The following is a 27,831-nucleotide window of genomic DNA, read 5'->3' as shown; positions in this document are numbered from 1 at the left end:
TGATTCCCCTATTTGCCGTTATTTAGTTATTTAAATTTTGAATTAGTCACTGATGTTGCAAAACTCAAAACTGGGAATTAGATATTCTGAGGTTAAAAATGAGAGGAAAACATTGGTGTTTCTGATCCTTGAGCGTTTTGTGCACAGAAAAAATGAAGTGGATTGCCCTCCAAAACATAACAAAGGGAAAGCAAGAGAGAGAAGCCAATGGCTTGAGTATGTATAAAATTGAAAGGGGCAGCTATGAGAGCCAGAATTCAAACTTTAACTACCATACTTCTTTTCTTTTTCCAAAATAGAGATTTCATTATTGAGAAGTTGAAACAAGAAAGCTTATTCAGTTGAGGATCCATGCACTCCAATTCCAGAACCTAAATTTAAGTTTTCAAACATTTCAAGGAGTTAATAGAACAAGGCCCACAACCATTAGATAACACCAAATTCCCAATACCATGCATTTCCAGGAGGGCTATTCATGCAAAACTCTCGAGTCTAAAACTATTATAAATCAGAATTGCAGAGCACAACAATGTTCCACATGACTACCAACTGATGTTTTACATGGCTATATGGACAGTATGCCCCATTGCAAGACCTGATTAGAGAATACAATCATTTGAAGGATTTTTATCAGCATGCTCACAGCTCGATGATGTCAAATTCATGTGGCATAAAATCCTCGCTGGTTCTGTAGTACTTGTCAGGAGAGTACAAGCTTAAGTTTGTCACCTGACTGGTGTAAAGACATGCAAACCTCTCCACCTATACATGTATAATCAGCAGCACTCTTAATTCAGTTTCAACAGAGAAAATGCAAAGACTCAAATGCTATAGAACATGGTGAAACAAGAAATATATTAATTCAGGCATGTCACCTGATGAGCAAACCGAGAATTCTGATAGCCTGTCTTCATAAGCTGTCCCCAGGTCCTGTGAAACTGAGAGAAAAAAAAAAAAAAAAACTATTATACAATTTGCCAAAAGGAACAAATTGTTGGCCCCCGCAAGAACCAAATTTTGTGGTTTTTTATTTATTGATTAACAAACTTCATTTTGGTTCAAATGGAAGGCTAAAAAGAGGCAAAGGGCATGCCTAAAAGGCCATGGTTAGAAGTAGTGAAAAAAGATTTGTGGACTTAAAGCCTCATTTAGGGTATGACCCTTGATAGAGCAAAACAGTGACCAAGATTCACGTAGCCAATCCTATTGAGAAAAGGCTCTGACGATGATGATGACGATTTTGAAAAAAACAAAAGGCCACACCTATTCAAACTTTAGCTTTTCCTTCAAGGGTATAGTGCTATGCGTTAACTTTGAGCATAAAGAAAGCACCTACAAGGTCCAGTGCAAAACTGTAATTTCAAATGGGTATTAGTGATGTAATATGCTAGCTTTATGAATCTTACTTTAGTTTTAGAAAATTGGAAAGCAAAGGGCAGACATGTAGAGATCCACAACACAGTAAAGATGTAGTTTCATAAGCAGACCAAGTAATGTGTATGCCCCTTTACCAATCTCATAATAGCTGATACAATAAAAGATGGTTACTTCTATAATGCATGGATGCTTCAGAATGGGTGCCCATCTATGTTGGATATTAGAAAAATCCATGTGAAGTCCCAAAAGCATGATGCTGCAGCCATGTCCACAGCATACTCATGCAACATAGATTAAAGGTGCACATGAATGCGTTCTTGGTATGTTTTTTAAGCACGATCCAATTAATACAGGGTCACTGGAATTATCTGGATTGAAATTTTATCCCATTTCAGTCATTGACAATCCTAGATGTTGTAGTGTCTCTTTCATTAATTGCAGTAAAAAAAAACAAAGGTTCCTTTCATTTGCTAGTCTAGATAAAGGAACCTAAAAAAGTCTTTTACCTTTCTGTGACATTCTCGTTGAGTCTGTTGATGAAGTTGACGAACTTCTTCCCTTTCGGACTAAGATCACCGTCAAAGAAAAGAAACTATAGTTAAAAAAATAAATAAATCGAACAGTGATGGATTTAATTGTATATGATATAAAGAATATACATGGTACTGAAGCACAAAATCGTCGGTTACTCAAATTTTGATAACATGGACTTAATTGTATATGCTACAAAGAAATATACATGGTACTTAAGCACAAAATCGTTGGTTACTCCAATTTTGATAACTGATTTTGGCCACATGCTTTACTAAAAGTTTGAAAAACACTAGAAAACCATGAACTAACCTGCAATTCCTTGAGCTCGAACAATAACTTTGATTTATCTTCATTATCAAGCCTCTCAAACCTGAAACAATGGAATTGCCAAAGAGCATGCAATAAAGGCCCTAATAAGCAAGTTTTTATGATACAAGTTCTTGATGAGAGAGAGAGAGAGAGAGAGAGAGAACAGCAACTGCGACCAGCCCACCATCACCGCCCTCACACAAGCACTACACTACTATAGGTACCATATCAAGACCACAACAATCTCTCCCACTTTCTCCTCTATGAACACCATCTCCAGGTCAGCCAAGCACCCATTCCCAGGCTGCCTATGTGGTTTTTTTCCCCTTTTGTTGTTCATCATCCAATGTGGTGGTCGTGATGGCATTGGCAGTCACAACAACGTGCTACCCTCTCTCTGTGCACGAATCTCCACCATCAATTAAGATGGCCTCTACCAATAGGTGAAAGTGTGGGATTAGGGATGGCAAACAGGTCACGTCAACCTGCCGACCCAATGGGTTGACCAGACCAAGGTGCTGGTATAGACCCAAATACTAGACCTTGGGGGTCGGGTCCATGTCCGTTTGACTTGGACCTAACCCAGATCAGGTCCGGGTCCATCCAGGAACATATTGGGCAAGGTTGACCCTACTTTATACATATAACCTGGTCCAAGGTCAAATGAACATGGACCTGATCCAATGTGTGTGTGTGTGTGTAGGACATGGACCCAACCCAATGTGTGTGTGTGTGCACACACACAGACATCATGGGGAGTGATTTCATGCAACTATCTTATAATAGTATAATGAAATACACTTTCAACAATCATGTTAGGAGCACTTCTTTGACCATAATTTTGAATTCACTATTATGAACAATCTCATAAAAAATATATCCAAAAACGTGCCATAAGAATGCTTTTTTAACCCAATGAACATGGGCCATCCATTTGATGGGACGATTACATCTAGACCTTAAAGGAATATTTTTTTATCCCAATTTTTTTAACATTTCCTTATAGACATTAGATGAACAATTCTAAAAAATAAAAATTTGATTTAGAGTTCTTAAAGGCCTAAATCTCAAAGTCCACAAAATGGACAGTTTGGATTCATTGATGGAAAGTGCTTTATTTTGACCTTTTCTATGGGGGATTGTATACATTTATATAGGGAGGTCACAATTATTTACAACCATCTGATGTGAAATTTGATAGCTTGGGTGTATCACAAAGTTCGAGAAAATTTGTTTTGAACTTTGAGCTTGGTCAATGAAATAAATGCACCCACGCAATTTCACATCCAATGGTCAAGATTAATTGTGACCACCTTGTACCAAAGGTAATGGTCTCACTAGGGTACAAATTCATTTTTATTTTCCATTTTGGCATTGATTGTTGGGATGAAGAAAATGCTAGTACAAAATTTAGGATCATACAAATGCCACAAACATGATTTTCCTAAGAGTTGGTTCATTACATTATATTGTAATAATGACATGAAATCATTCCTTATATATATATATATATATATATATATATATATATATATATATATATATATATATATTGAAAATCAATTTTTATCCATATAATGAAAGCCATCAGATTACCCTTTATGAAAGTAACAGCTTCATAGTACAAAATTCAGGCTTAAAGATTACAATACAAACTTTAGATGTGATAGCATACTTGAGAGACCAATCCAAATGATGTATTTTGTCTTCAACAAGATCACGATCTTTTCTCAACAAACGTAACTCCTGAAAATAATTCATAAATTTCCAGTAAATGAACCATAAGAAAAAGATATGGAGGAAAATGTTCTACAATATTATCCCTATGCAGGTCAATTCAGTTGGATACATTACTAAAATTAAAACGTAGGTCAGCATAAATAATTTGGAAAGCCAAGATAACATGTATACCATAAGAAAAGAAAATAGAAACAAAGGCCCAATATCATAAAATAAGACTCCATACGCTCAGACGGACAAACTAAAGGTGGCATTGCTCCGCAAAGGTGTATATTCCAAGACTAGGACAGTCAATAGCCAAGTTGATGCACCTAATGGGGTTTGATGGAGTAGAGTCGATGGACCTATAGTGCATCGAGGATTTCAAAAGTCTACAAACAATCATAGATAGATTAAAGATGGCATCTAAATGGCGCAAGCAAAGAAAAATAGGCAAGTTGTGAATAGTTTTGCCAATATAAGAGCTTCTAAGTAAACAAGGAATTACTTGTGAAATTATGCTCCCAAACTCCAACATGGCCAATAAATAACAACCTTCAAACAAGACAACTGTGATACGGAAACCCCACAAGTGAACTGAGCAAATTACAAATTACAGCATATGAATGAAAGACAGAAACACAAATAATTGACGGGCTAACAAATACGTATAACAGATCAGACAACCTAAGATAATAGATTCATAGAGATATTGAAAGGAGCATTCACAAGTAAGAAACGTGGCCTACAATCTTCAAGAGACATACCACTTGTAAATTATCTTTATAATATCAATTGATAATAACGAATGTTCACAAGTTATAAAATATACAGCCAGAATGTAGCCTTATGCAGCATTGTATCATGGCTTAGTTCTAGTAAACATGAGATTTTGAATGTTAGTTGCCAGAAGTGGACAAGATAAAAGGATGCAAAACATTGATTTACTAATTTGGCTTTCATACTAGAACTATTCATCACGCAAAACTCTACCAAGGCCGGTCCCTAGCCCAGTTAAAGAAGGAGGGTTATGTTAGGTAGGTCAGCCAGCGTAAAACTTTGTCACATCTCTTCATGAATCATGAACCTATGGCAGAACAGGATTCATGTAGCCGACCCCAAAAAATTGGGTAAGGCTCGAATGATGATGATAACAACAATACTAGAACTATTTACAGATAGAAGAACAAATTCCGATAGTTTTTGAAGGTTCAAAGTCTTACATAATTCAGAATAACAAACATATTATTCTCTTACTTCAAAGCCAAAAGGCTGATAAAAATATCAGTCTCCAATATCAAATGAAAGTGCAAAGCACCCATGTAACACAGAAAAGGTCAAATAAACAAACCAAAAACAAAGTATTCAAACAAAAAAGTGACATAAACAAGCAAATCATTTATACTTAATGATAGACATTAAGGTTAGCAAAGAACCCAATACTATGAAAAGAGCAAAAACACAATTGTAACACAGAGACACTAAGCTTTTCCAAGATATATTACAACATAAATCAGTTTGCACCTTGCGAATTTCTCTGGTCTCCAAAAGAAGTTGCAGCTCTCTTTCAAGCTCAGGAACAACAAGCATTGTTCGCCAACCTAGTAAAAAGAACCGAAGGCCTCATATTTTGAGTGCAAAAAACTAATTAACAATAAGTATCAAATTAGAAAATACGCTCCAACATAACCAATTTACTAAGGAAAAAAAATTACGCAATTTTGTCTAGTTCTCTAGCTAGCAGTAGTGCATCCCCTTCCTATAATATTTTGATTTTTTTTTAAGCAAATATTTTTTTTTTTTGGACAAGGTTACATAGGAATGGAACTTGAGATGTTGGGCAATGCCTCTACCATCTTGACCCAAGCACATTTCCTTTTTTTAAGTAAATATGTTTTTAATGAAGAAGCTAAAGTGAAGTTCCTGGGCATATAATAACACTTCTATTAGTAGAACTCGATATGTATCCAACAGATAGAACATGAAACCAAACAGAGTCTCCGCTGCCAACCTCTTCATCTTTTATCTCTTCACCACCACCATCAATATTGTTCTTGTTACTACTTCCTTCGGGAGCTAAGAAACCAATAATTCACATTATCTCGGGAACAATTTTGTCAGTCACCAGGTTCTTTATCAAAAATAAAATCACTATCAAAGATAAGACCATTCACTAATTCAAAGAATATTAGATCCAATTGAAGATCAGATACTTCTTGTTCTTCTGCAGAATAATGCTCTCGTCAAACCCATCTATGTAACTATGTAATTTGACATGTCATCAATCTGCTCCTACTTAAACTTAGGCAATGATTCGTGCCGAGCCCTACAAAAACCCTCATGATTTGGATCCAACCCCATAGATCTCTTCTCCTTGAGCATTTTTGGCCGTCAAGTTGTCAATTTTATTTCATACTCGGATTGGATAGGCATTCCTACATTCACAACCTCCACAACCAGCCATGTAATCTCTCACTGTGTTCAAATCGTGCTCTGATACCACTTGATGTGAAAGGACTGCGGGAAATTAAATCAACCCTCCTTTTGATCTTAGAATGCACACGAATCAGCAACAAAAAGGAGAAATGTATGGATATAAGTAAAGCCAAGAAATGAAACATTTTTCCTTCTTCAGAAAAGCTTTAAGTCCAAATAACATAAGCTCCCTAATGTGCTGTCCCACCCTAATTTTATACAAGCTTACCAAAAAAAGAACATAAAAAATGAAAAGTACCTAAGAGATATTCTTCTAAGACTCATGCACCTCCTTAGTCCCCAAATATATGGATCCCACTTGCATTCCTTCCATTTTCTCTCTCTTTTCTGTTTCTTTCTCTACCTTAGATCCACTATTATAGGATTAGAAAACCCGTTTGCTTAAGCCTTCATGTGATCTCCACTTAAGGTAACTAAGTAAATAAAGAAAAGAAAAGACGACAAATGACAATTCCAACCGTCATTCCTAAAATCATGGAATACCCAACTATGCCAGCTAACCAATTGACAAACCCATGCCAACAAGAATAAACAAATATCTCGCTCTAACCACTCATAACACTAATTCAATCCCAATTTAATCCCCCAATATTCTCAGTCCTAAATTGATTACTAAATAACGAAAATAAAAATGTACACCAACATCTCTAGAAGCATCTCTTCCATGTAACTTAAAGTGCCTATAAATACCCCATTGCAAGTCATTTTCACTCACTAGTTTCTCTCACAAATAAAGGCCTCTAAAAGTGGCACGCCCCACCTTGTTTCTCTCTCTAGAAAACTCATCTTCAACCTTGCAAGATGAGCAGCCCCATTGAAAGGAGAAATCGAACTCCATTAATGGTAATGAAAAGCTTGATGGTGATCTCCATGTGATCAACTATTCAAAGGGGTCTTCTATCTTGAGTAAGCAATCATCATGTCCATTCCTATGCTTCATTTCTCTGCTGTGTTTCTTCATGTCCAGCAGCCTGTCATGAAGATCTATGATCATCCTTTTGTCCATTAATCTTTCATTTGCTTGTTAGATCAGCTATGCTCAATTGTGCTCAATCCATGAGTAAATTGAGATAGTGTTCCTTTGATTTGATTATGGATTTCTTGTTCTTTTGCTGAATTTTCTGAGTTCTTTGCAATTCAAATCAGTGAGCTAAGTTGTCTTGTTATACCATGAAAAGTTCAATTGCATATGGAGATACTATGCTGATTTTTCTATAAGAGCTATGAGAGAGAACTAGATCCAGTTTTGCAATTTTGGCATCCGGATCAGTCTCACGATTTCCCCTCTTTGAGTGAACTAAATTTTTATGAGAATACCTTCCATGCTTCATGAATACTTGTCTAGATGCTCAGCTTCCCTTTGACAGATGATGAATTGACACCGATTTTAAGACTAGTCATCGCATGTCTCCCATTGGCACATAGTTAAGTCCTAAGACAGTAATCCAGGCAAAAGAGAGCTCCCTATGGCTTCCCATGGCTATGTTCCGCACTACACTTGAGCAATCACATATTCATGTATGTGTGGTTTTGATTTGATGTATATTCATGATTCAATTGATGTACAATTTGGCATTGTGAAGTCGTATGTTGCTGAATTTTAAAGAGTGGATTGTATATGTCTAGTCTTGTGTTCCATCAACAAGAATAGATTGGTTGATGTGTAAGGGGGCCCAAATAGAGTTGTATCCTCTATTCATGAATGTATTTTGAAGCCTTTGTACTCTAATTACAGCAACTACCTTGCTGGATTTTCATTTTAAGTATTGAAATTTAAGAGAGTTGTTGAAATTTTCAAAAGTTGTATACATAGTTTTGTGTACTCTTGCATCTCTCTCTAGTGTATTGGTTTCTTATACACTCACAATCAAGAGGGTGGGAAACCTAATTCAGAAAAGTAGACAAATGAAAAGGACTTCATGGAGATAGATGCCAAGAAGTGTCAAGCTGCAAAATGACAGCTTGCATGAAGGCGAGTTCCTTCCAAGGGGACGATTATAAGGCAAAAGGACAAAAAATAAGTTGGGTTTGAACACCCAAAAGGGTGGCCCAATTTTCCTATTTCTTCTCTTTTGAGGTATCTTAGTGTTTGGAGAGATATGGTACTATTTTGAAATTTTAGGTTCCATGTGAAAGGTTGTGTTTGATATTGTTTTGGACATTTGGAGATTTAGTTTCACATTAAGGGTTATATGTGGTATTTAGCAATGTTTAACTTAAGTTAGGATTTAAAGGTTGAGATTAAACTACAGGGATGGCTAGGATTTCATTTAAATTTTTACCTTTTTTTTTTGGTTGATATGTTAGATACTACTTTCAAGGGAAGAAAGGCAGACCTTTAGTTTTGGAAGATTGCCTTAAGAGCACGGCTCTTCTTAGCCAGGATTTAACAGATTTGGAGTGAAAATGTTGAATCTAAAAGTCCTAGATCACCCCAATCACCATATCGCAGTGAGTCCATGCCCGAGGACACGTCTTTTCTTCAATCCAGCTGTTGTTCTCCTTTTTCCAGTGAGGATTTGAAAGTATGTGTGATTTCTAGTCGAAAATTGAAATATTTGTTTATTGTGAGAACACGTACTGCTAGTTTTTGCATACTTCCTTGTTTATTACTGCTCTTGCCTTTGATTCACATCAGTATGTGCCCAATAATTTCATTGTCCTTGCATATCACTCCAACTTCCAATTAAAAACCATCATTATCGCATGTGATACTGTAAATGGGTATTCTTGTATCTATTGTTGTACGTTACATGTAAATATGAAATCTTAGATTATGTTAACATGTTCACAAAAAATATGAAATCCTAGATTGACCAGGTGAACTAGGGCTCTGCGTGTGGCAGAAAAGGAACAACCAGAAACAACGTAAGAGGTAAGAGAAGAGTGGATCGTCCTTGCACCATCTCCTTGCATTATATAGTGTTAGTGCTTGGCCATGACAATAAATACACTTTGTCCTCGTAATGGATTAATTACACGTCATACTTTATACAGTAACAACGAGAAGAATAGCCAAATATTAAGGCCTACCGTATCATGATAAAATTGCAAGTCGACTACAATTTTTCAACAGTAAATTCTGCAGAGCAATACATAAATTCAAGAATCAATACAATAGTGAGTAAAAATTTATGAGATTCAACATAATTGGAGACATACCAAGAACTTTCTTGCTGCGTAGAATATCACCATAGATATGATCCCCAACATATAGAACCTAAAATGTGGTAGATTTCGATACATTAATTAGTGCATATTCATGGAGGTTAACATAAACAATATAAAGAATATCTCACAAGAAGAAGAATAATACAGAAATCAGGGTGATATTATTAAGAACATTTCAGCAGTATAATTCTCATAGTCCTATTTTGGAGAGCATTTCAGCAGTATAATTCTCGGTCCCAATATGTCCTATTTGAATAGCCTCATATTCTATTTTCTTGCGCACAAAATGATATGGATGTCGATGTGTTTAGCGCAATCATGGAAAATAGGATTAGTCGTGATAGTTAGTGGCCTCCAATTATCATAATAAATTGTTGAGTGCTGCACCTCATATCCAAGAAATAAAATCCGGTTCTAAATCCAAGATGCTTTACTACAATACTAGCCAATGCTCTGTATGCAGCTTTTGTGCTCGATCTGGTTATATATTTTTGCTTTTTGCTCCTCCAGGATGCCAAAAAGCATCATGAAATTGACTTGTGTGAGTCAAGATCTCCTGCCCAATTGACATCCAGGTATCCAGAAATGGAAGCAACATACAATTCTTCTATATGATTTATATTATATGTGATGCCTTGATTAATCGTACCTTTGATATATGGAAGTATACGTTTTAAGACTTCCAAGTGAACCTTGTGATGCAGTGAAAATCACCCAAAGAGAAAACACACACTCTCTCTCTCTGCAATGAATTTTCATTCTTTCATTCAAAACAAAAACCATGCTTCTTACAATGAGACGTCCCATCCCTTTTTAAAAGAATTTTACTTTCCAAAACCTGAAAGTTCACTTCCTAAGATAACTTCTATCCATTAGCAATCAGCTTCGGATTCGTAAATCCAGTAGCAGATGGACTGTCTAATACGGGTCTTCATAAGGATAGCAATCAGCTTTGGATTGGTCAACATTATAGATGTGGTCCCAATAGTTGTACACCTTTATTAATTTAACAAACTAATATAACACGACCCCAAAAAAAGGGTCAAAACACAAAATTATATTGTTATGTTATTGATACCAGTTTCTTTCCACCAGTCATTGGAAATGTTACATACATTGCAATATTGTTCCAGCTTTTGAGCACTCCCAGCATCCATATGTTTAAGGCAGGGCCCCAAACAGAAACACCATAAAAAGGAGAGAAAAAGAAACTAGGCTTTGCCTTCATAAGATTGTCATGAGTATAAGAAAGGCCAGTTATGATGTCACCTGCATCTGGAATTCAAAACTCGTCGTATTTTAAAGCAAAAATATATCACATGCCCCAATAAACCATCCATGTAATAGTTAAAGATGCTTAGGGACTCCTTTTAACATAAAGAAATTAGAAACACTTTCAAACTTGAAATCATTTTATCATATTTGCGCAGCATAAAATGAAACTAGACAAACAGAATATGGCAGCACCTGTGAGCTTGCTTCAATAGAAAGTAACTTATGCAAGTGACCAACACTCCCTCCCTGAAATCACAACTCTAAGTCAGTGAGGGTATCGAGAATATGAATACATACAAATGCAGCAAAAAATTAATTAGATAGAAATTATTTACTACATGCCCATGGGTATGTGTATTAATATCTAACACAGGTCTGGGGTGTTGGATTCCCCATGCCATGACAAAATGTTTTACTGCATTCTACTACATGATGATGAGCTAGAGACAATCAATTTATATCCTAATTGACTGAGTTCGTAGATAATTTATTAATTTCATGCACATTTTTGAAGTTTATATTTATCTAATCAAAACAATAAAGAAGATCAAGTCTCCAAAATAACTCTGCCATTGCCAATCCCAAGCCTGAATGAGAAAGGAAAGTTGTGTTAGGTTGTCAGCCAACGTAAAACTTCTGCTATATCTCTATCAAGAATCCTAATCCAATGTTATATGTTCATGCAAGGAGTGCCCTATAAGCGATGCGCTATATTGGCACCCAACTACAGTGAAAAATGAGCAAGGGTGGTTACGTAGGGAATTCTCTGGAAGGGATGAATTGCAACAAGGCGGTTGTGGTAATAGATAGGCAAGGGTTCCCATGCCATTTTAGACAAACGTAAATAAAGGAGCTAGTACAAGAGAATAGGATTCGTCTACAAAAGCTTGCTTATAGGAAACAATGAGACGAAGGAGAGTTAACATAGCTTGCTTATAGGAAACTAAGTGGAAAACGCCAAAAAGCAAAAGACATTAATGGATGTAAACTTTGGATAATAGAGATGATGGAAGTATAATGACAGATACAGATGAAAGAAAGTAGAGAATATGAAACAAATGAGATGGATGATGCTATTCTTGATTTTGCTACGATTTACAACCTAACAATATCAAACATCTGCTTTAAAAAGCAAGATAAATATTTAATAACTTACAAAAGTCAATATTCTAAAAGCCGAAGAGACTTTTCTCAAGTTAAGAAGGCAGAATAACCATCATGTAAAGACTGTATGTTATCCCTAAAGAGAGTTTCACCGCGCAACATAAGCTCATGGCTTCAGATGTTTGTGTAAAGAGATGGGAGAAAAGGAGAAAAATTAATAGGCGCCCAAGAAATAGATGATGGAATTTAAAAAGGGAGAAAACAGACTTAGACTTATTTAGGAATAAATTGATAAAAGAATAAAAATGAAATTTTGTGAACAAAGTTAATGTTATGTGGAATGTGATGGTTGATTGTATTACGAAAGAGGTCAAAGAAGTTTCAAGAGAAAAGACATTTAGACAAGTAAAATTCGTGGCGAAGTGATGAGGTTCAAAAGGTTATTAACGAAAAACTATCATGTTACAAAGCTTAGAAATAGAATAGAATGACCAAAATTTAGAAGAACATAAAAATGCCAATAAAAACACTAACAAAATAGTAAGGCTAAGTTTAAGACATATGATTGTCTATACAATAAATTGGGCACAAAAGAAGGTAAAAAAAAAAAAAGTCTTCAAACAAGTGAAAATCGGAGGAAGTATAGGGATCTAGATTATGTTAAATGCATTAAGAGTGAGGATCAGAGGGTCTTGGTGAAGGATGATGAGAACAATGAAAGGTGGAGAATTCATTTTCGAAAATTGTTAAATGAAGACCATGGTGGGAGCACAACGTTATTTGACATATATGAGATCAGAGGTCATAAATACATTCGTAGGATTAGATTATTATCTAAATTGAAAGAAGCGTTGAGAAAGATGAAGATATGAAATGTTTTAGGAATAGTATACAAATAAAGGTTTGGAAGTGCATAAGGAGATTGGCATATTCTGGTTGACCAAGCTATTCAACAAGAAGATTTCGAGAACAAAGAAAATACTAAATGAATGGAGAAGAAAGATTGTGGTACCTATTTACAAGAAAAGAAGAGAAATAAAGAGTTCTAAAAACTATCGAGAGATCACCTAACGAAGTTGTGGGTGAGAGTGATTGAGCAATAACTACAACATGAAATGAATGCAAAAAATCAATTCGGTTATACCAAAGAGATCTAAAATTAACGATATTTTTCTACCAATGCAATTGATTGAGAAGTTTATAAAGATGAGGAAAAAAATCTCCACATGGACTTTATAGATGTCAGAAAAGAAAGGAGTCTCTAGATGATATATTGACATGGTGAGGGATAAGTACGAGGGAAAACTAACAAGTGTAAGAACAATTAGTGGAGAGAAGTGAGTTTTTAGTGGTAATAAGCCTAAATTAGAGGTCAACATTAAGTCCATATCTCTTTGGTTTGATAATTTACAAGTTAACTAAACATCTACAGGATGAGGTACCGCAATGTATGTTGTTTGTGGATGACACAGCTTTGATTGATATCAACACAATGTTAAACCTTTGGAGGGATGTTCTAAAATCTAAATGTTTTAAAATTAGCCAGAGTAAGATAGAATACACGAAATGCAAGTTTAGTAATAATATGAGTAGAAATGAGGAATTAGTTAAGATAGATGACCAAGAAGAATCTAAAAGAGATTATCTTCAGTGTCTTGGTTCGATAATCCATGAGAATGGAGAGATTAAGGAAGATATCGCGCATAGAATTAGAGCTGGGTGGACGAAGTGGACAGGTAATTCTAGAGTCTTATATGGTTGTCGTATATCAATGAAACAAAAAGGGAAATTCTATAGGACGGCTATATGACTAGTCATGCTTTATAGGACTATTGGCGGTCAAGAAACAAGTATCCATATAATGAGTATAGTTGAGATGAAGATGTTGAGATGGATAAGTGGCAAGACAAGAAATGATGGAATTCAGAAACTAATACATCCTAGGGAAGTTACGGGTGGCTTCAATTGGCGAAAAGATGAGGGAAAGCAGACTAAGATAGTTTAGCCATGTGCAACATTGACCTTGACCAACATCTGTAAGGAGGGGTGATTTGGTTCAAGTGGAATGCTCTAAAAGGGCAAGGGGAAGGCCAAAAAGGACACATATATGGTAGAATTGCAAAGAGATATGATGACTTATGAGCTGACTCAGAGTACGGCCTTTGATAGAGCGAAATGGAGGAACAAGATCATGTAGTAGACCCCAAAAAGTTGGGATAAAGCTCGAATGATGATGACGATGATGAAGCCTCTAAAATGATGTAATATATGATAAATTCAAATAAAATTTTTTCATCCAAATAAAAAAAAAACTCAAACCATTTTGCATCCTAAACAGTTGCAACACAGGAAACAAAATCAACTATTTAGTCAAAAGATTACCTGGAAAACCCTACATCTCTTTTTCAACTCCTTAGGTAGGTCTCTTGGTGCAGTTCTTCCAATCTTTGGAAACAAATGAGCAAATCAAAAGAAGTATACATAAAAAACCAAAGAAAAGAGAAACACAACAAACCAATTTTCACTAGCCTGAGGAAGAACAATGCCATTATCTGTATTATAAAGCATCCCAGACTCAGCTTCGACTTCAAATAATTGTGCCCGATTCTCTTCTTGGAAAAAGCTTGGCTTGCAGCTGTAAAAAAGTGATAAATAGCTGATTTTTATCATTTTCATCAATATAAAAAAACAACAAGAGTATGTTCATAAAAACCTTGCAACCGCTTCAAGAATATAGTCAATTCACAATTGCCTAAACTCAAGGTCTCCTATTAGTAAGCTTCCTTTCTTATTTTTTTATTTCTTTCATTGAATGTATTTACAAGTATGAATCCTACCCATTTTATAAACAACCACTTAATAAAGTAAAGACAAAAAATCATTACCTGCAATTAAAATAAGCAATATATCTCAACTGTGTCCACTATGATATATCAATATCATAAAGATACAGCAAATGAGGGACAATATCAATGTGAAAAAGTTCACAGGTGATCACCTGCCAGTAATGACAACGTCAAAGTTCTCCAGCCAGCTAAAATTGCAAGAAGAATCATTTTTGGATGTTCCATTCCCACAAAGAAAATTCATCACTACATTGGTGTAGTCCCAAAGGCTGCAAGAAAACAGATAAAAACAACAAACAGATTAGCAGCATATTATACACAAACACACACACATATTGCATACATATAAAGTGAGGGATCATAGCTTTCCTCAGAATGGGTGAACATTAAATTTATACCTACAAGAGAGTATACAGAGAAGAAAATATGTGAGAATACACTGATTTGTAGTCTCAATATCCAAAATTCAGGGAAACTAAGAAGAAAGTAGAAGAGGAAAAAAGGCAGTTCTGGTGCTTCAGGCGATGATAACAAAAGAACGTGTCACTTTAATACTCCTTACTAAAGAAACATGAGCAAATGAGTAGCATATCCATGTAAGATTCTTTAAAAAGTATAAGTAAAATCATCCAGCATCTAGCATGTCAACTTGACAAGTATGGGGCTGTGGTTGCACTTTGTCAAACCGAAAGAGAAACTAGAAAGTTCTCCATCTCGATAGAAACCTGCTGATAACAAGTCACTTCAATCTCCTCGATGGGGCTTGAAGATTTCATCTTATGTGGAGAAGAATTTAATACAACGGATGAGGTTCAATCAAGCACTGGTGGGGAGAATGGGAAAGGGCTGAAAGTACAACAGATGGGGAGAATGTGGAAGAAGGGTTCAAAGGAAAATAGCACATTTCTCCCAAATGGGTTTTCATCCTGACAAATGTAATTAATATATGAAGAAGTAACACTCCCACATAATCTATCAAACTTTGCACTCATATTGCACACCCTAATGGTACTCTGCTCCAGAACTGATATTTCCCAAAGTTCACAACTCAGGAATGTGATTGGTACCCTCTAGGTACATTGCAAATATTGCAGAGGCCTCTTAAACTATCAGGCCTTATTCAATGCCAAGACATCAATACATGTCAGTGAGTTGGTAGCATATCAAGGTTTACGAGAAATATCAAAAAAATAGAATATACAGGGACTGAAAAATACCTATTCGTAACTAAGAAAGTCATCCGCCCAGAATCACGGAGCATTTTCAGCATCGGTACTATTGCATGATCTTCATGAATATACCTAAAAGTGAAAAAAGTTTAAAAAGAGAAATTAGTCATTCAATTGACTACGGATAATCCACCAAAATATATCTTCAAAAGAAAATAGCACGCTCTTAGAGATAGGATATTTATTCCCAATCACGGTACCCTTCTAAATCATTTTCAAAATATTAGAAGGAAACAGCATGCAGAACTCAAAAAATTATAGATCACCATCTATTGCCTATATTCTGGCTCAAACTTCAGAATATCACTACAACCTACATACAGCTTCATGTCTTAAGATGATAATTACATAATGGGAAAGTATATCATGAGACCATTTACCTTTTGCACAAGGTGGTCACAATTAATCTTGACCATTGGATGTGAAATCTTGACCATAGGGTGGCTGCATTTATTTCATTGACCAGGCTCAAAGTTCAAAAGAAATTTTGTCGAACTTTGTGACACACCCAAGCTATCAGATTTCACAACGGATGGTTGTAAGTAATTGTGACCTCCCTGTATTAAAGGTAAATGGTCTCATTGTATACAATCCCTTGTATAATTACTTGAGTTAAAGAGTTCGAGATACTAAAGCTTAAGCTGTTGCCAATGCATGACCATATAGATGACATGGGGGTGCCTGCAGTTGACAATGTTTCTCACGACAAATGCATGTTTGTGGACAGGCATGGGGGTGCCTGCAGTTGACAGTGTTTCTCACGACAAATGCATGCTCATGAGACTCAATCCCACACAAAATTCCATATGATAGCTATTGAAGACTCTTCAATCAACCTAGCCTTCTAAAAAAGTTAGAGAAGCAATTGTTTGCTACTTGTTATAGTGTTAATGGAGACATCAAATAGACAGAAATTTTAACATCTTGTTAGTGTTATAGGTAGATTAACATTGACACTCGATGGCAAGCCTTCCACTTAATTCCAGAAAACATCATATGCAAATGACCTATTCTACATGCCACAAAAATAAAGGGAAATTTTCAACATACACCTGACTTTTCAACAATTTAATTTATCCTGTTTTCAACTATTCCAACTCATGGTCATGTGTATTTCGATGGCTATTCTGAAATTATATCAAAAGTTATGGGTAAAATATTAAATCATGGATCTCTAATGTGTATTTTGATAAATTTCCCAAAAAAGGAATTCAAATATATTGAAGTTGTTCTTACTTTACAGGATCACCTGCAACCATTTGCTTCAAGGTTCCATCTCGATGGCACAAGTCCACAGCAGCTCGAACATCTTTATATATGTGGGAATAGCTGTGAGTAAGGAAATGGATGAAAGCACAAAAGCAATCAGTAGATATCTCATATTGAAAACTGACATGAAAACTCCAACCAAAAGAAAAAATGAAGTATACCATAAGTATAATTATTCATTCTAAAATCACTCAATCAAAACCTATATCAAATACAGAGAAAGCATTTCTAGAATGGCTTTCAACATTTAAGGTACTATTGATGCTAACCGTGCACCAACAGAATGCACAAAATATGAACGACAAAGATCATATGGACATACAATATATATTAACCAACCAATTCTATCAAAGATCAAATCCACAAGGTTGAAGCACCCTATTCTTTTCAGGATTTGTTGTCCTCCGTTTAATCCTAGATGCAAATCATGCCCCTAGGTACACCACCTCTATTACCATCAAAAAATTTGTGCGTGACCTGAGAATGATAGGATTACCACCTCAGTTTAAAAAAGTTGCATCATTTTAAGCTTTCCTTCATATTTAAGTCTAATGATCTATCAATTGCCAAAAATAAACAATTGAGTGCAAATAAGGTAGTCCCAGAGAAACACCTAGTTAATAGATTTTTATGACCTAAAATTTTTTCATATTTGATTAACTTTGGGACTAGAAAGAAGCAATATTGAGTACTTGAAACCCTAGAGCATCCATCATAAGGGTAGTTCAGAGTCAATCTTGAAGCGAGAATTGATTTAAATAATTTTAAAGCTCCAAATCATTTTCTTTTCAGATTGATTTTGGATATGAACAAGATGATTGGAGATTTTTTGTGGTAAAAAACAAGTCCTCCTAAGATGGCTTTTTTCCCACAAGACAAATGCGTAATTTGTTACCATGAGACATCCAAGTCTTTTCCACAAATAATTTATCTCGATAGTTATTCCCAAATATAAATAATTAGCCTCAAATATATCCCAGAAGTTTAATAAAATAGGGCCAACCAACATCGAAGATAGAATTTACACACTATTATCTATCAGACTACAGATCTTATTCTTCCAAATGGTTATGTGTACTGCACTCCAGGCTATATTACTCAAAAAGAAGACAAGAAATAATAATAATTACATAAAATAAGAGCATAAACCTTCTCTTATATTTGCAAAAAGGAACATATCAGGCCCACAGAGGAATTAATGCATATATTGCAAAGTCAAATTAAACATAAAATCAAAGTTCAAGAACCATACTCGGCACCATCAGGAAACTTTTCAGGAAATCTATCTTTGAAATCAACAAGTTGTGCAAACAAATATGCTTCAGCAAGAGAAAACAGAGTATCAACGAGGGCATAATCAGGCTCATCAAATGAATCCCGCAACATGGTGTTTCCGTATGTAGCAACTTTATCTTCCTTGGACAACTCCTTAAAGCCGTGATAGGCCACTTTCACGTATTTGTGTCGATCCATCTATCACAGGAAAGCATTTTATACATGTAATTGTGTAAGAAAAAGGAAATTGTAACTGTAATAACAAGTAAGACAAGAGGAATCAGTGCAACCCCATAAGTATGCAGCTGATAAAAAAATAAAACCACAAGAACAGAACCTGACAACAAATCCAAAAAAAATTACCACCTGAACATAGAACCATGTCCCAGATCAAAATTACAAAGAGGTGAAAGAGGACGATAAGATCTTAGTTCTGTTTAAAATTCCTTTATTTTAGGATTACAGTTCATCAAACATACTGAATATCTGATGCTAAACCAGAAGTACAATAGAGACAAAAAGGAGGCCCACACGGTAAGGGCTTAGAGAGAGAAATACAACCTCAGCTTCATTTCCTTCTCATATTAACAGAGGACAGACCATCTATGTAGTAATCTTCTTACTTAAAAGTTTAGTCAAATTTCATATTTAAATGAAACTTACATATCCAGAAATAATGCATAAAAATTCAATAAAAAGAAAGAAGCAGAACAAACCTTAAGGATGTTGCCCCTCCGTTTATCAAGAACAAGGCCCCTGACCATGTACTTCCAATCAAATGACCACTTTAACAACTGCAGAAAGAGGTCATTCATGACTCCAAATCAGATCAATTGAGGAACTCCTAACTATTACCAAAAAAAAAATTAACATACAATACCCGAGATCCATTGAATTAATAAACATCATACTAGGGTGGAGAAACTATGATGGCACAATCTATTCATTCTATAAGATGCCTTTTTCTTCTTTTTTTATTTTAGAAAGTTTATTCTCAAAGATTTTAAGCATTACCAGTTGAATATGAACCTCTTTGTCCAATAAGAATCCCTAAAACTAAAAGAAGTGTCCCTTCCAACATCAAATAATGACACCATGCTTGCAATAATCCAACCAGCAAGTACAAATAAGACATGTAACTGTTTGAAGTTCTTCATATACAAGTACATTTAACACACATATATATGTACATATATATATATGTATACATATATATGTACATACAATATATGTTATGTAATACAATACATATATACAATACATATATAAACAAGACATGTAACTGTTTGGGGTTCTTCATATACATGTACATTTCACACATGATTAATGAAATTCTAGTATTCTACCCAAAAAGAGAATACAGGTTCAAAGATAAACATTTTACCATCAAAACACACACACACAAAAGGTACAAAAAAGGCTCGTCTTTGTCCAGTACAAAGGCACACTTGACATTGATAATTTTCATTTTTTCTTTTTTTGTCTCTAAGGAAACGGTGACTATACATTAGTTTATAAAATATATTTACAAAAAGCCACGAGTTGTGGGTCTAGGCAACCCATGTACCTGATAGAGGATTTTTTTTTTGCATATTCTACTTTTGTACAAGGACATTTTCATAATGTTGTTGCCCTTATGCAGCACCAATCATTTAATATAAGGATTCATTATCCTGGGCAGGTCACAACAGCCCAGTTTTGTTCATGCCAAAGTCCAGCGAGCCTCTTTGTTTTCTCTCGTCTTCCTCTTGTTTGTATTCCAAGTGCAAGATCTTGTTGGTATAAGTAAAGTTAACAAGATATCAGAGCAGGTTTGAATATGTTCTCAACGTGATCAACTCTAATCACGGTCACCAATATCTCCTTCTTCTTGAAGACTCATTGTCTCTTGCTCTTCTAAACTCTAATCGTTCTTTCTTCACCTTTACCCTCTTTCATCACTCTCATCCTTCAAACCCTAATCTTTCTATCTCGTATTTCCTCCATACTATGGGCACCAACTATTCACGCAACGGTATGCATCTCTATTCACATTACTGTTCAAGTTACTGTTCACATCACCTTTCACACACTACTGTTCTTTCCTACAAAGCCTCATATTTCAGCCACAAAACTCTTGATTCTCTTTTCATTTAATATAGAGGCCCAGATCTTGTTTGATATCTATAATATTACTCTTGCAGTTCTCCTTTTCGGTTCTTGAAATCTTGTCCAAAACCCTAACTGCTTTTCTCTCTACTGCTTTATTTCTTGCTATCCATGCCAAGCCCCTTTTATATACTTTTTTAGTCTATCTCTAAACTCTCTTATTCTCTATAAACCTCCTATTCTTCTTTTTCTTGATCTGATGCAATTATAATTTGAACCCATTTTCCTCACCATAGCACAATCATCGAATTCTAATTCCTTTTCATTCCCAAGTCCTCAATATTTCCGTCAAACTTAAATCTGATAATTTTTAATGTCTGGAAAGGACCTATTTTTCCCTTCATCAGAGGTCAAAGCCTCTATGGCCCTTTGGATGGATCCACTAGGCCACCACCATAATAAATTGTTCAAGAAAGCACAAGTTCAGATGAAAAGAAATAGACCACTACAGTGGTATTTCCAGCCTATGTAGAAAGGCACGCGAAAGATCAAAATCTTATTGGTTGGACTAACTCAACCTTGTCTGAAGAAATTTCGGCCTAAGTGGTGAATCTACCTACAGCTGCACAGCATATGATCTTTGGCCAACCCTCAATGAGTCTACTCTTAGGAATTGGAACCTCGTTTTTTGTAATTAAAATCTGAACTTCAAGGTTGTAAGAACAAGGAGATGTCAGTACATGAATACTATAACAAGATAAAGGAATATGCCATCAACTCACAATAATCCAGCAGCTAGTTGAAGATAAGGACAAGGTGCAATATGTACTACGAGGGCTGGGTGAAGGCTAGAAAAATTTTGACACGTCTATGATAACAAGGTATTCTCTCCCTTCTTTTGCCAACCTTCAATCCATGTTGCTGTAGCATGATTGTTCTTTCGGAAAAGCAACATAGAACTCGTATCCCAGTAATGCGAACCACAATGTCCTTGTTACTAACAAGAGCCAATAGGTCATAGAATTCCAATAATTTTCGGAGAAATAATAGAGGTCGTGGGGATGGAAGTGGCAGAAATGGGTGTGGTGATAAAAACGTCCATGGTGCAGGTCGAGGTTTTTTACCTACCCCTAATGGTAATAGAAATAGAGTATGCGGAAGAAGAGAACATACCACCTGCAACTTTTTCGACAACACTGAGAGTACAGCTGAAGTATTAAATAATTCTATCACATCTCTTGCCATTACTTCTCCTACTAACGGAGCATAGATTGTGGATACTGGAGCTGCCAACCAAGTATATGGAGATCCAAGTAAGTTTACTTCCCTTGATAATTTTAGTAGTAATGGCTCTATTACAATTGGTAATGGGACCTCGCTTAACATCACACAGGTAGGTAATGTCACAGTTGAGTCTTCTTTTGGTCCTATTCACTTGAATTATGCTTTCCTTGTTCCAAATCTTAGACATAATATGATTTTTGTTTCCCAACTAGCGCACGATAATGGGATTTGTTGTTTATTTACTCCCGATTTTGTTTCCTTGAAGGAACAACAATCAAGAATCGTGTTAGCTAGGGGGACTCATGGTGGACAATTATATGGGATTGATGGCCTTGGTAAAAAGCATTGGTCTCCTGTTTAAATGTTAATAAAGATGTTGATTTATGACATCATCGTCTAGGTCATTGTAATAGGGAGTCATTCAATAAACTTTGTAATGAGGGTGTTGTACCCTCAAATATCAAAGATCCCAATCAATTTAGTTGTTATGAATGTCAGTTGGGTAAAAGTTCTGATCTTTCCATTTCTTTAAGTAATAAAAGAGTTTCTTCATCATTTGAGTTAGTTCATTTTGATGTGTGGGGTCCAGTTCATTCTTCTTATGGTTCTCATTATTATGTTACATTCATTGATGATTACTCATGTTATACATGGGTGTGTCCTCAAAAACAAATCTGATGTATTCAGGGTGTTCATGAAGTTCAAGTCATTTGTTGAAAAGCATTACCGAAAACCAATTTTATTTTTTCGTAGTGATGGAGGGGGAGAGTACTCATCCCATGCTTTCAAAAATTAATTAAAGTATCACCGAATAGAACATATCTCTTATCCACGCACTCCACTCCAGCCCAAAACGGAGCTGTTGAGAGAAAGAATGAACATATTAATGAGTTAGCATTCTCTTATGTTTTCTAGTGGTGTGTCCAAGTACTTATGGACAGAGGCATTTTACACAGTCGTTCACCTCACCACTAGGCTGCCATCAAGTGCTCTTAATGGGATCTGCCCCTATAGAGTACCTATTTGGTAAACATCCAGATTATACTCTGACGAAGCCTTTGGATGCTATGCTAATGTGCACATAGATAGCTCTCCCTTAAGGCTAAAGTGTGCAAATTTGTTGCCTATACTGATGAGTATTAAGGATCTAGACATTACAGTCCTAGATTGGAAAAGATATTAATTTCCTGGCATGTTTTTTTTATGAACGGTGCTTCCCCAAGGATTAAAAAGGGCTTTTAGAAAACCCTAATTGTGACCCATGCTCTCAACTATATAGATTTCAGATAAGGGTGTTCCACAGGTGCTTCTCAGATCCAGATTGGAGGATTCAGCATGATCTAGATTTAAGAGTGCCAACGGTCAGGTGATCGGGTATGGGGTGTGCTAAGCCCTAAAGGAGTAACCCTAGGCAAAAGTCCAGCAAGTCTTCCCTTAGTTATTTAATAACTTTTTTGTTTTTTTTTTTTTTGTTGTTTGTGTCTCATATTTTACATCCTAAAATCGTTAGTCTGTATTTAGTGTAAAATAAAGTTTATTTGGCAATAAGTTATAAAGATCCTAAATTGCAGTAGGTTTTACTTTTGAATTGTTTTGGGGCAATTATAAGTAGAATTTCCAGCAATTAATAATAAAAATAAAAGAAAACAAGAAAATTCTTTGAATTTATAGTCTGTAGTTCTACACAGCCACTCCTTTCATGGGCAGCATGAAATTAGATCTTTTTCCAATTCCAAGCAGCCCAAAAAAATTGCCGCCTTTCAGGCCAGGAGGAATGCTGCAAGGGCAAACATTCAAACAGGCAGTAATCACAGAGAGATTTGGTGCCTTTTGTACCTGAAATTGGGTATCCAAACACCCCTTAATCAGAGGAATAACAGGATCCCTTTTTAGTTTTTACCATCTTTCAGACCCCAAGATCGTGAAAATATTGCAAGTAGGGTTCATCCAAATGAACCTGAACGTCACAGGTAAAATCATCTTTCCAATACAATTAAGAGTTTCATTGTGTAATTCAGTTTTCTAGTATTGCATGGCCAATAAGCTCTTTATGACATTGTCTCAAAGTTAAGGTATAAACAACAGCTGCACTTCTTGATACAAATTACATGTGTGTAGTTGAATTGTCTACTATTGCATGGTCATCGTGCAAATGCTTACCTTGATATCAAAATCAACTCAACCAAAGAGGATGATGGCAGAGATACACTATGAAGTAAGCCAAAAGATAAATCATTTGTGAATTAACATATTAATCAGCCAACTCCCATTTGGTGAGAAAGTGCTGATCCAGAAAGACGCAGATTAGGAAACCTGCACTATGATGTTACTGAATTCATGTTTTAGGCCAGATTCAAGCACTAAAGACCTCTTTGCTGGATAGGTATCAACCTGCTCATCCAATCAGGCAATTGGAAGGCATGGGATCAAATAGGTGTGGAGACCCATATTTCTTTTAGAAAGAATCAGAGAAAATCTGTATCGATTTCTGCAACGAAATATTTTGCTATTTCAACCATATCAGCCAACTTCGAAGTAGTCGGAAGGTACTAGCAAATATCAAATTTTCACCCTCACATACAAACATTTTTCTGTGAATTATCATGCAAGAATTTCTTTCAAGCTGATGCTTTGTCACAATAAAAAGTATTACGCTTCTATATGGTGCAGATTATCTCACAAAAAGGAAAAAACACATATGGCTGGTGACCAATTCACCTGACTCTGGGTTTAAACCATTTCAGAGTCGATCATCAGGGTTTGAGAGACTCTTTATTTATTTTTGAAAATCGGGTCATAGAAACTTTTACTTTTCCATGGATCAATTTCCACACAGATAATCATGAAGTAGACTTTTCACAGTGATTGAAAAGTTATGACAAAAAAAATCAGCTGTGATGTCTCAATTCTAATCCCAACCCATGGGATACATAAAGCATGAATACTCAAAATCAGCAAACAAGATAATCCCCTCAATTGAAGCTCCTACTTATGAAGAATATTTATTGTAGAGAGAAGCTCAATACAAATACTATAATATAACAGAACAATAAATTTCTAAAACAAATTATTCGGAAAAAATAAACTTTGAGAATGAAATTTGGCATACAGCAAAGTGGAAATCAAACAAAAGTCAAACAGCACTGCAATAACATGCGAAGACAAATATCAGAGAGAAGAAAACAGACAAATATGCAAAGATGAGAACCAGAAGCAAAACGAAACCAAACCTCTGGAGGATAGCCCAAATTATAGACCAGCTTTTTGACAGTGCCATCATATGCTAAAGTCTCAAAAGTTTCAGGCTTGTACTGTGCAAGAGTGTAATCCATGTCAAACCCCACTGCAACAATACTTCTCATATTTAGAGATCTGTTACAGAAAATCTGTTTCTCCATAGCAATTTCACGCCGCTGTTGAAGAGACGACCAAATGAATGGTTCCTCGCCATTGACATTTCCAATATCCCGGTGCAACTGAGATGTGCTATTATAGTTTCTAGGTCCTCCTTCCATTCTATTACTGGTACAAAAATGATAAGAACCTATTAAGATATGCAACGAGAAGTATTAAGACATAAAAATGTTACACTAGATGACCCCAAACAAAAATACAGTACATGAACAAGCTTCCAACTATCTAAAATCCTCAAATAAAGTGAACAAGGAAACACTATCACAAAGAAACCGTGACACAGATGTAGAAGTCAACGAACCAAGTACAATCCAATAATACAGACTCCAAGGCAACTTATACATAATGATACATCTAAAAAACCCATACTATAAGATGAGAGCTGGTTTTTTATTATATGACTGAAGTGCTAGAGTGTCCCTTACGGGCTATATGACACAAATACAGTCCATGAATCGAGAACTACTCTTTTCCACATTCTGGTAGAATCATTGGTAGCATATATTGTGTTCTTCTGGCTGCGATTCAACTCAACAGGTGAGGGCTTGAAAGTTGAAACAGTCACTGTTGTTGGCATAACCATTGTTTGCTCAAATGGCCATTAAAAGCATAAAAGAGATACCGGCAATATGCTTACACTTGTAACAATCAAAATATGCGTCCAGACAGCTACAATATCGAAAGCACCCACCAAATTTGACAAGTCTCCACCATCTAAAGGACCCCATTAATACTACTACCCAGTGGACTGCAATTCAATAGCTTATGCAATACACACATACAACCACGATGTTGACAATAAATATGGATAACAAGAATGAAGAAATAAATGCAACATCAAAAAGGCACAAGAACTCGACAGAGGCTCCAATGAATAAAGTGTAAACTGTAAGATTAGGAACCCAGAGATGAAACTGTTGATGAGAGCATAAGTTACATCAACCCACTAATACAGCAACAAACCGAATTAGCTACAAAAGCAGAAATGAAATGTTCATTTTGAATGACCAAGCCAAAAATATGGCTACCTATCAATGAGATAAGCAGAGTAAGACAAAAATTGAACAAACACCACCATTTGACGATCTAGACCTCCTGATTTTATTTCTCTTCTTTTACTTCATGGTGTTGCACAATTGCCATATTACAGGGTTGTAAAATAATGAGATGTAATATGTTCTATCTCTATTAATGGAAAATGGATAGGGGCCCTTTTCCCCCACTGGTTGAAACCCCAAATATATATATATATATATATATATATGGACAAACAAGTCAAGGTACAAGACAGTTATATGAAATGAAGAATTTGAATGAGCAAGACAAAAAATTGAGATAACAGGAAGTGGCAACCTATTAGTGAGATAACCAGAAAATAATTGGACTAACAATTCAAGTTACAAAAGGAAGAAGATGGAGAGAGAGAGAGTACCTTGGAGTGAGAAGAAGGTGAGAAAGGGAGAGCGTTGGGGTTTGGGGGAAGGGGAGAAGGGAAGGAACGAAGAGGAGGAGAAGGCGGAGCGGCGGAAACAGAGGGATAATGGAGCGTTGGGAATCCGCATAATGGCTGGTGATATAAATATCCCAAATGGGATTTGATTCGATTCTGCTTCTATTGATAGATAGACAGATATATATGCAGAATCAGTGGATGTGTATGGATGGTCCATGGAGAGCCCAAACGCCACTTTCTCTCTCTTGTTCCATTCCCATTCCCATTCTATTCCCCAAAAAACACTACAACTCCTCTCTCTCTCTCCCCCCGCGAAAACCACTGCAACTGGTCTCTCTCTCTACGCTAAACACTACAACTGCTCTCTCTCTCTCTCTCTCCCCCCGCGAAAACCACTGCAACTGGTCTCTCTCTCTACGCTAAACACTACAACTGCTCTCTCTCTCCCCCCGCGAAAACCACTGCAACTGGTCTCTCTCTCTAAGCTTTTTTAAGGTGCGTTTTCCTCCCTAACGGCTTAACAGCGAAACACAAGGACTCTCTCTCTCTCTCTCTCTCTCTCTCTCCAATTGATTGCATCACGATTAATCACCAATGAAACTTTCGTCCCCTTTCTGTCTCACTTGCAACACTTGACTCCACGGCATCTTCAAGAGGAGTGGAGCTGCACCTGCACCTGCACCTGCCATCTCCCCCTCCTTTTCAGGATTCCCCCTCATTATCATCACCTCCTCATTTTATTTTGCCATTATTATCCATGTTTTAATATTTTTATATCTCTGATTTATTTAATGTTTTTGTAGCTAATAACAGTTTTTTATTGAGATAAAAATATAATTTCAATACAATCTCACCGCATTTTACCTTGTCAATTAAAATTAGATTTTAAAACTGTAATATAGATAAGGATAAAGTTTATATGAGGGTGGACCCTAAACAATCGAACTGAGGCTCACCTAAAAATTTTCTCTAGAATAACTTGTTTCCG

At 35.8% G+C, this 27,831-nt stretch overlaps 1 protein-coding gene across 6 annotated transcripts; it reads right to left on the bottom strand.

Moving 5' to 3' along the window:
* Positions 1-280: 280 nt before the first annotated feature.
* On the bottom strand, positions 281-27,555 carry LOC18445806 (HAD-superfamily hydrolase, subfamily IG, 5'-nucleotidase). Of its 6 annotated transcripts, none has more exons than XR_016048561.1 (17): positions 26,823-27,555; positions 25,207-25,520; positions 19,321-19,398; positions 18,582-18,802; positions 17,297-17,389; positions 16,049-16,132; positions 14,984-15,100; positions 14,515-14,620; positions 14,368-14,430; positions 11,074-11,127; positions 9,598-9,655; positions 5,464-5,540; positions 3,877-3,966; positions 2,221-2,281; positions 1,884-1,943; positions 876-938; positions 281-762 (listed from the first exon to the last, which is right to left on the bottom strand). XR_016048561.1 is itself a non-coding variant. In XM_011629354.3 (17 exons), exons 1-17 carry the CDS (start codon positions 27,058-27,060, stop codon positions 640-642), a joined length of 1,881 nt encoding a protein of 626 aa, XP_011627656.2. In that variant the 5' UTR covers positions 27,061-27,555; the 3' UTR covers positions 281-639. The 6 variants fall into 6 exon arrangements, 4 of the variants coding, with proteins under 4 accessions (XP_011627656.2, XP_006856000.1, XP_088713155.1 ...); XR_016048562.1 differs by having other exon boundaries at positions 25,207-25,498; XM_011629354.3 differs by having other exon boundaries at positions 3,896-3,966.
* Between the last annotated feature and the right edge of the window lie 276 nt (positions 27,556-27,831).

This window comes from Amborella trichopoda, chromosome 13 (assembly GCF_054954075.1).
Source record: "Amborella trichopoda isolate Santa Cruz 75 chromosome 13, AtrichopodaSantaCruz75HAP2 v2.0, whole genome shotgun sequence".
In the NCBI taxonomy this organism is placed as follows: domain Eukaryota; kingdom Viridiplantae; phylum Streptophyta; class Magnoliopsida; order Amborellales; family Amborellaceae; genus Amborella; species Amborella trichopoda.
Note: the sequence above shows the minus strand (reverse complement) of the source record. Positions and strands in the feature narration are given on the sequence as shown.

Bases quoted from the DNA above. Each gene is read 5' to 3' on its own strand.
- LOC18445806 (XM_011629354.3), bottom strand. From the start codon at position 27,060: ATGGACCATCCATACACATCCACTGATTCTGCATATATATCTGTCTAT. The intron at 14,621-14,983 runs GTGATCACCTGT...ACTTTTTTACAG, and splicing joins GACGTTGTCATTACTGGCAG to CTGCAAGCCAAGCTTTTTCC. The intron at 3,967-5,463 runs GTGCAAACTGAT...AATTATTTTCAG, and splicing joins AGACCAGAGAAATTCGCAAG to GAGTTACGTTTGTTGAGAAA.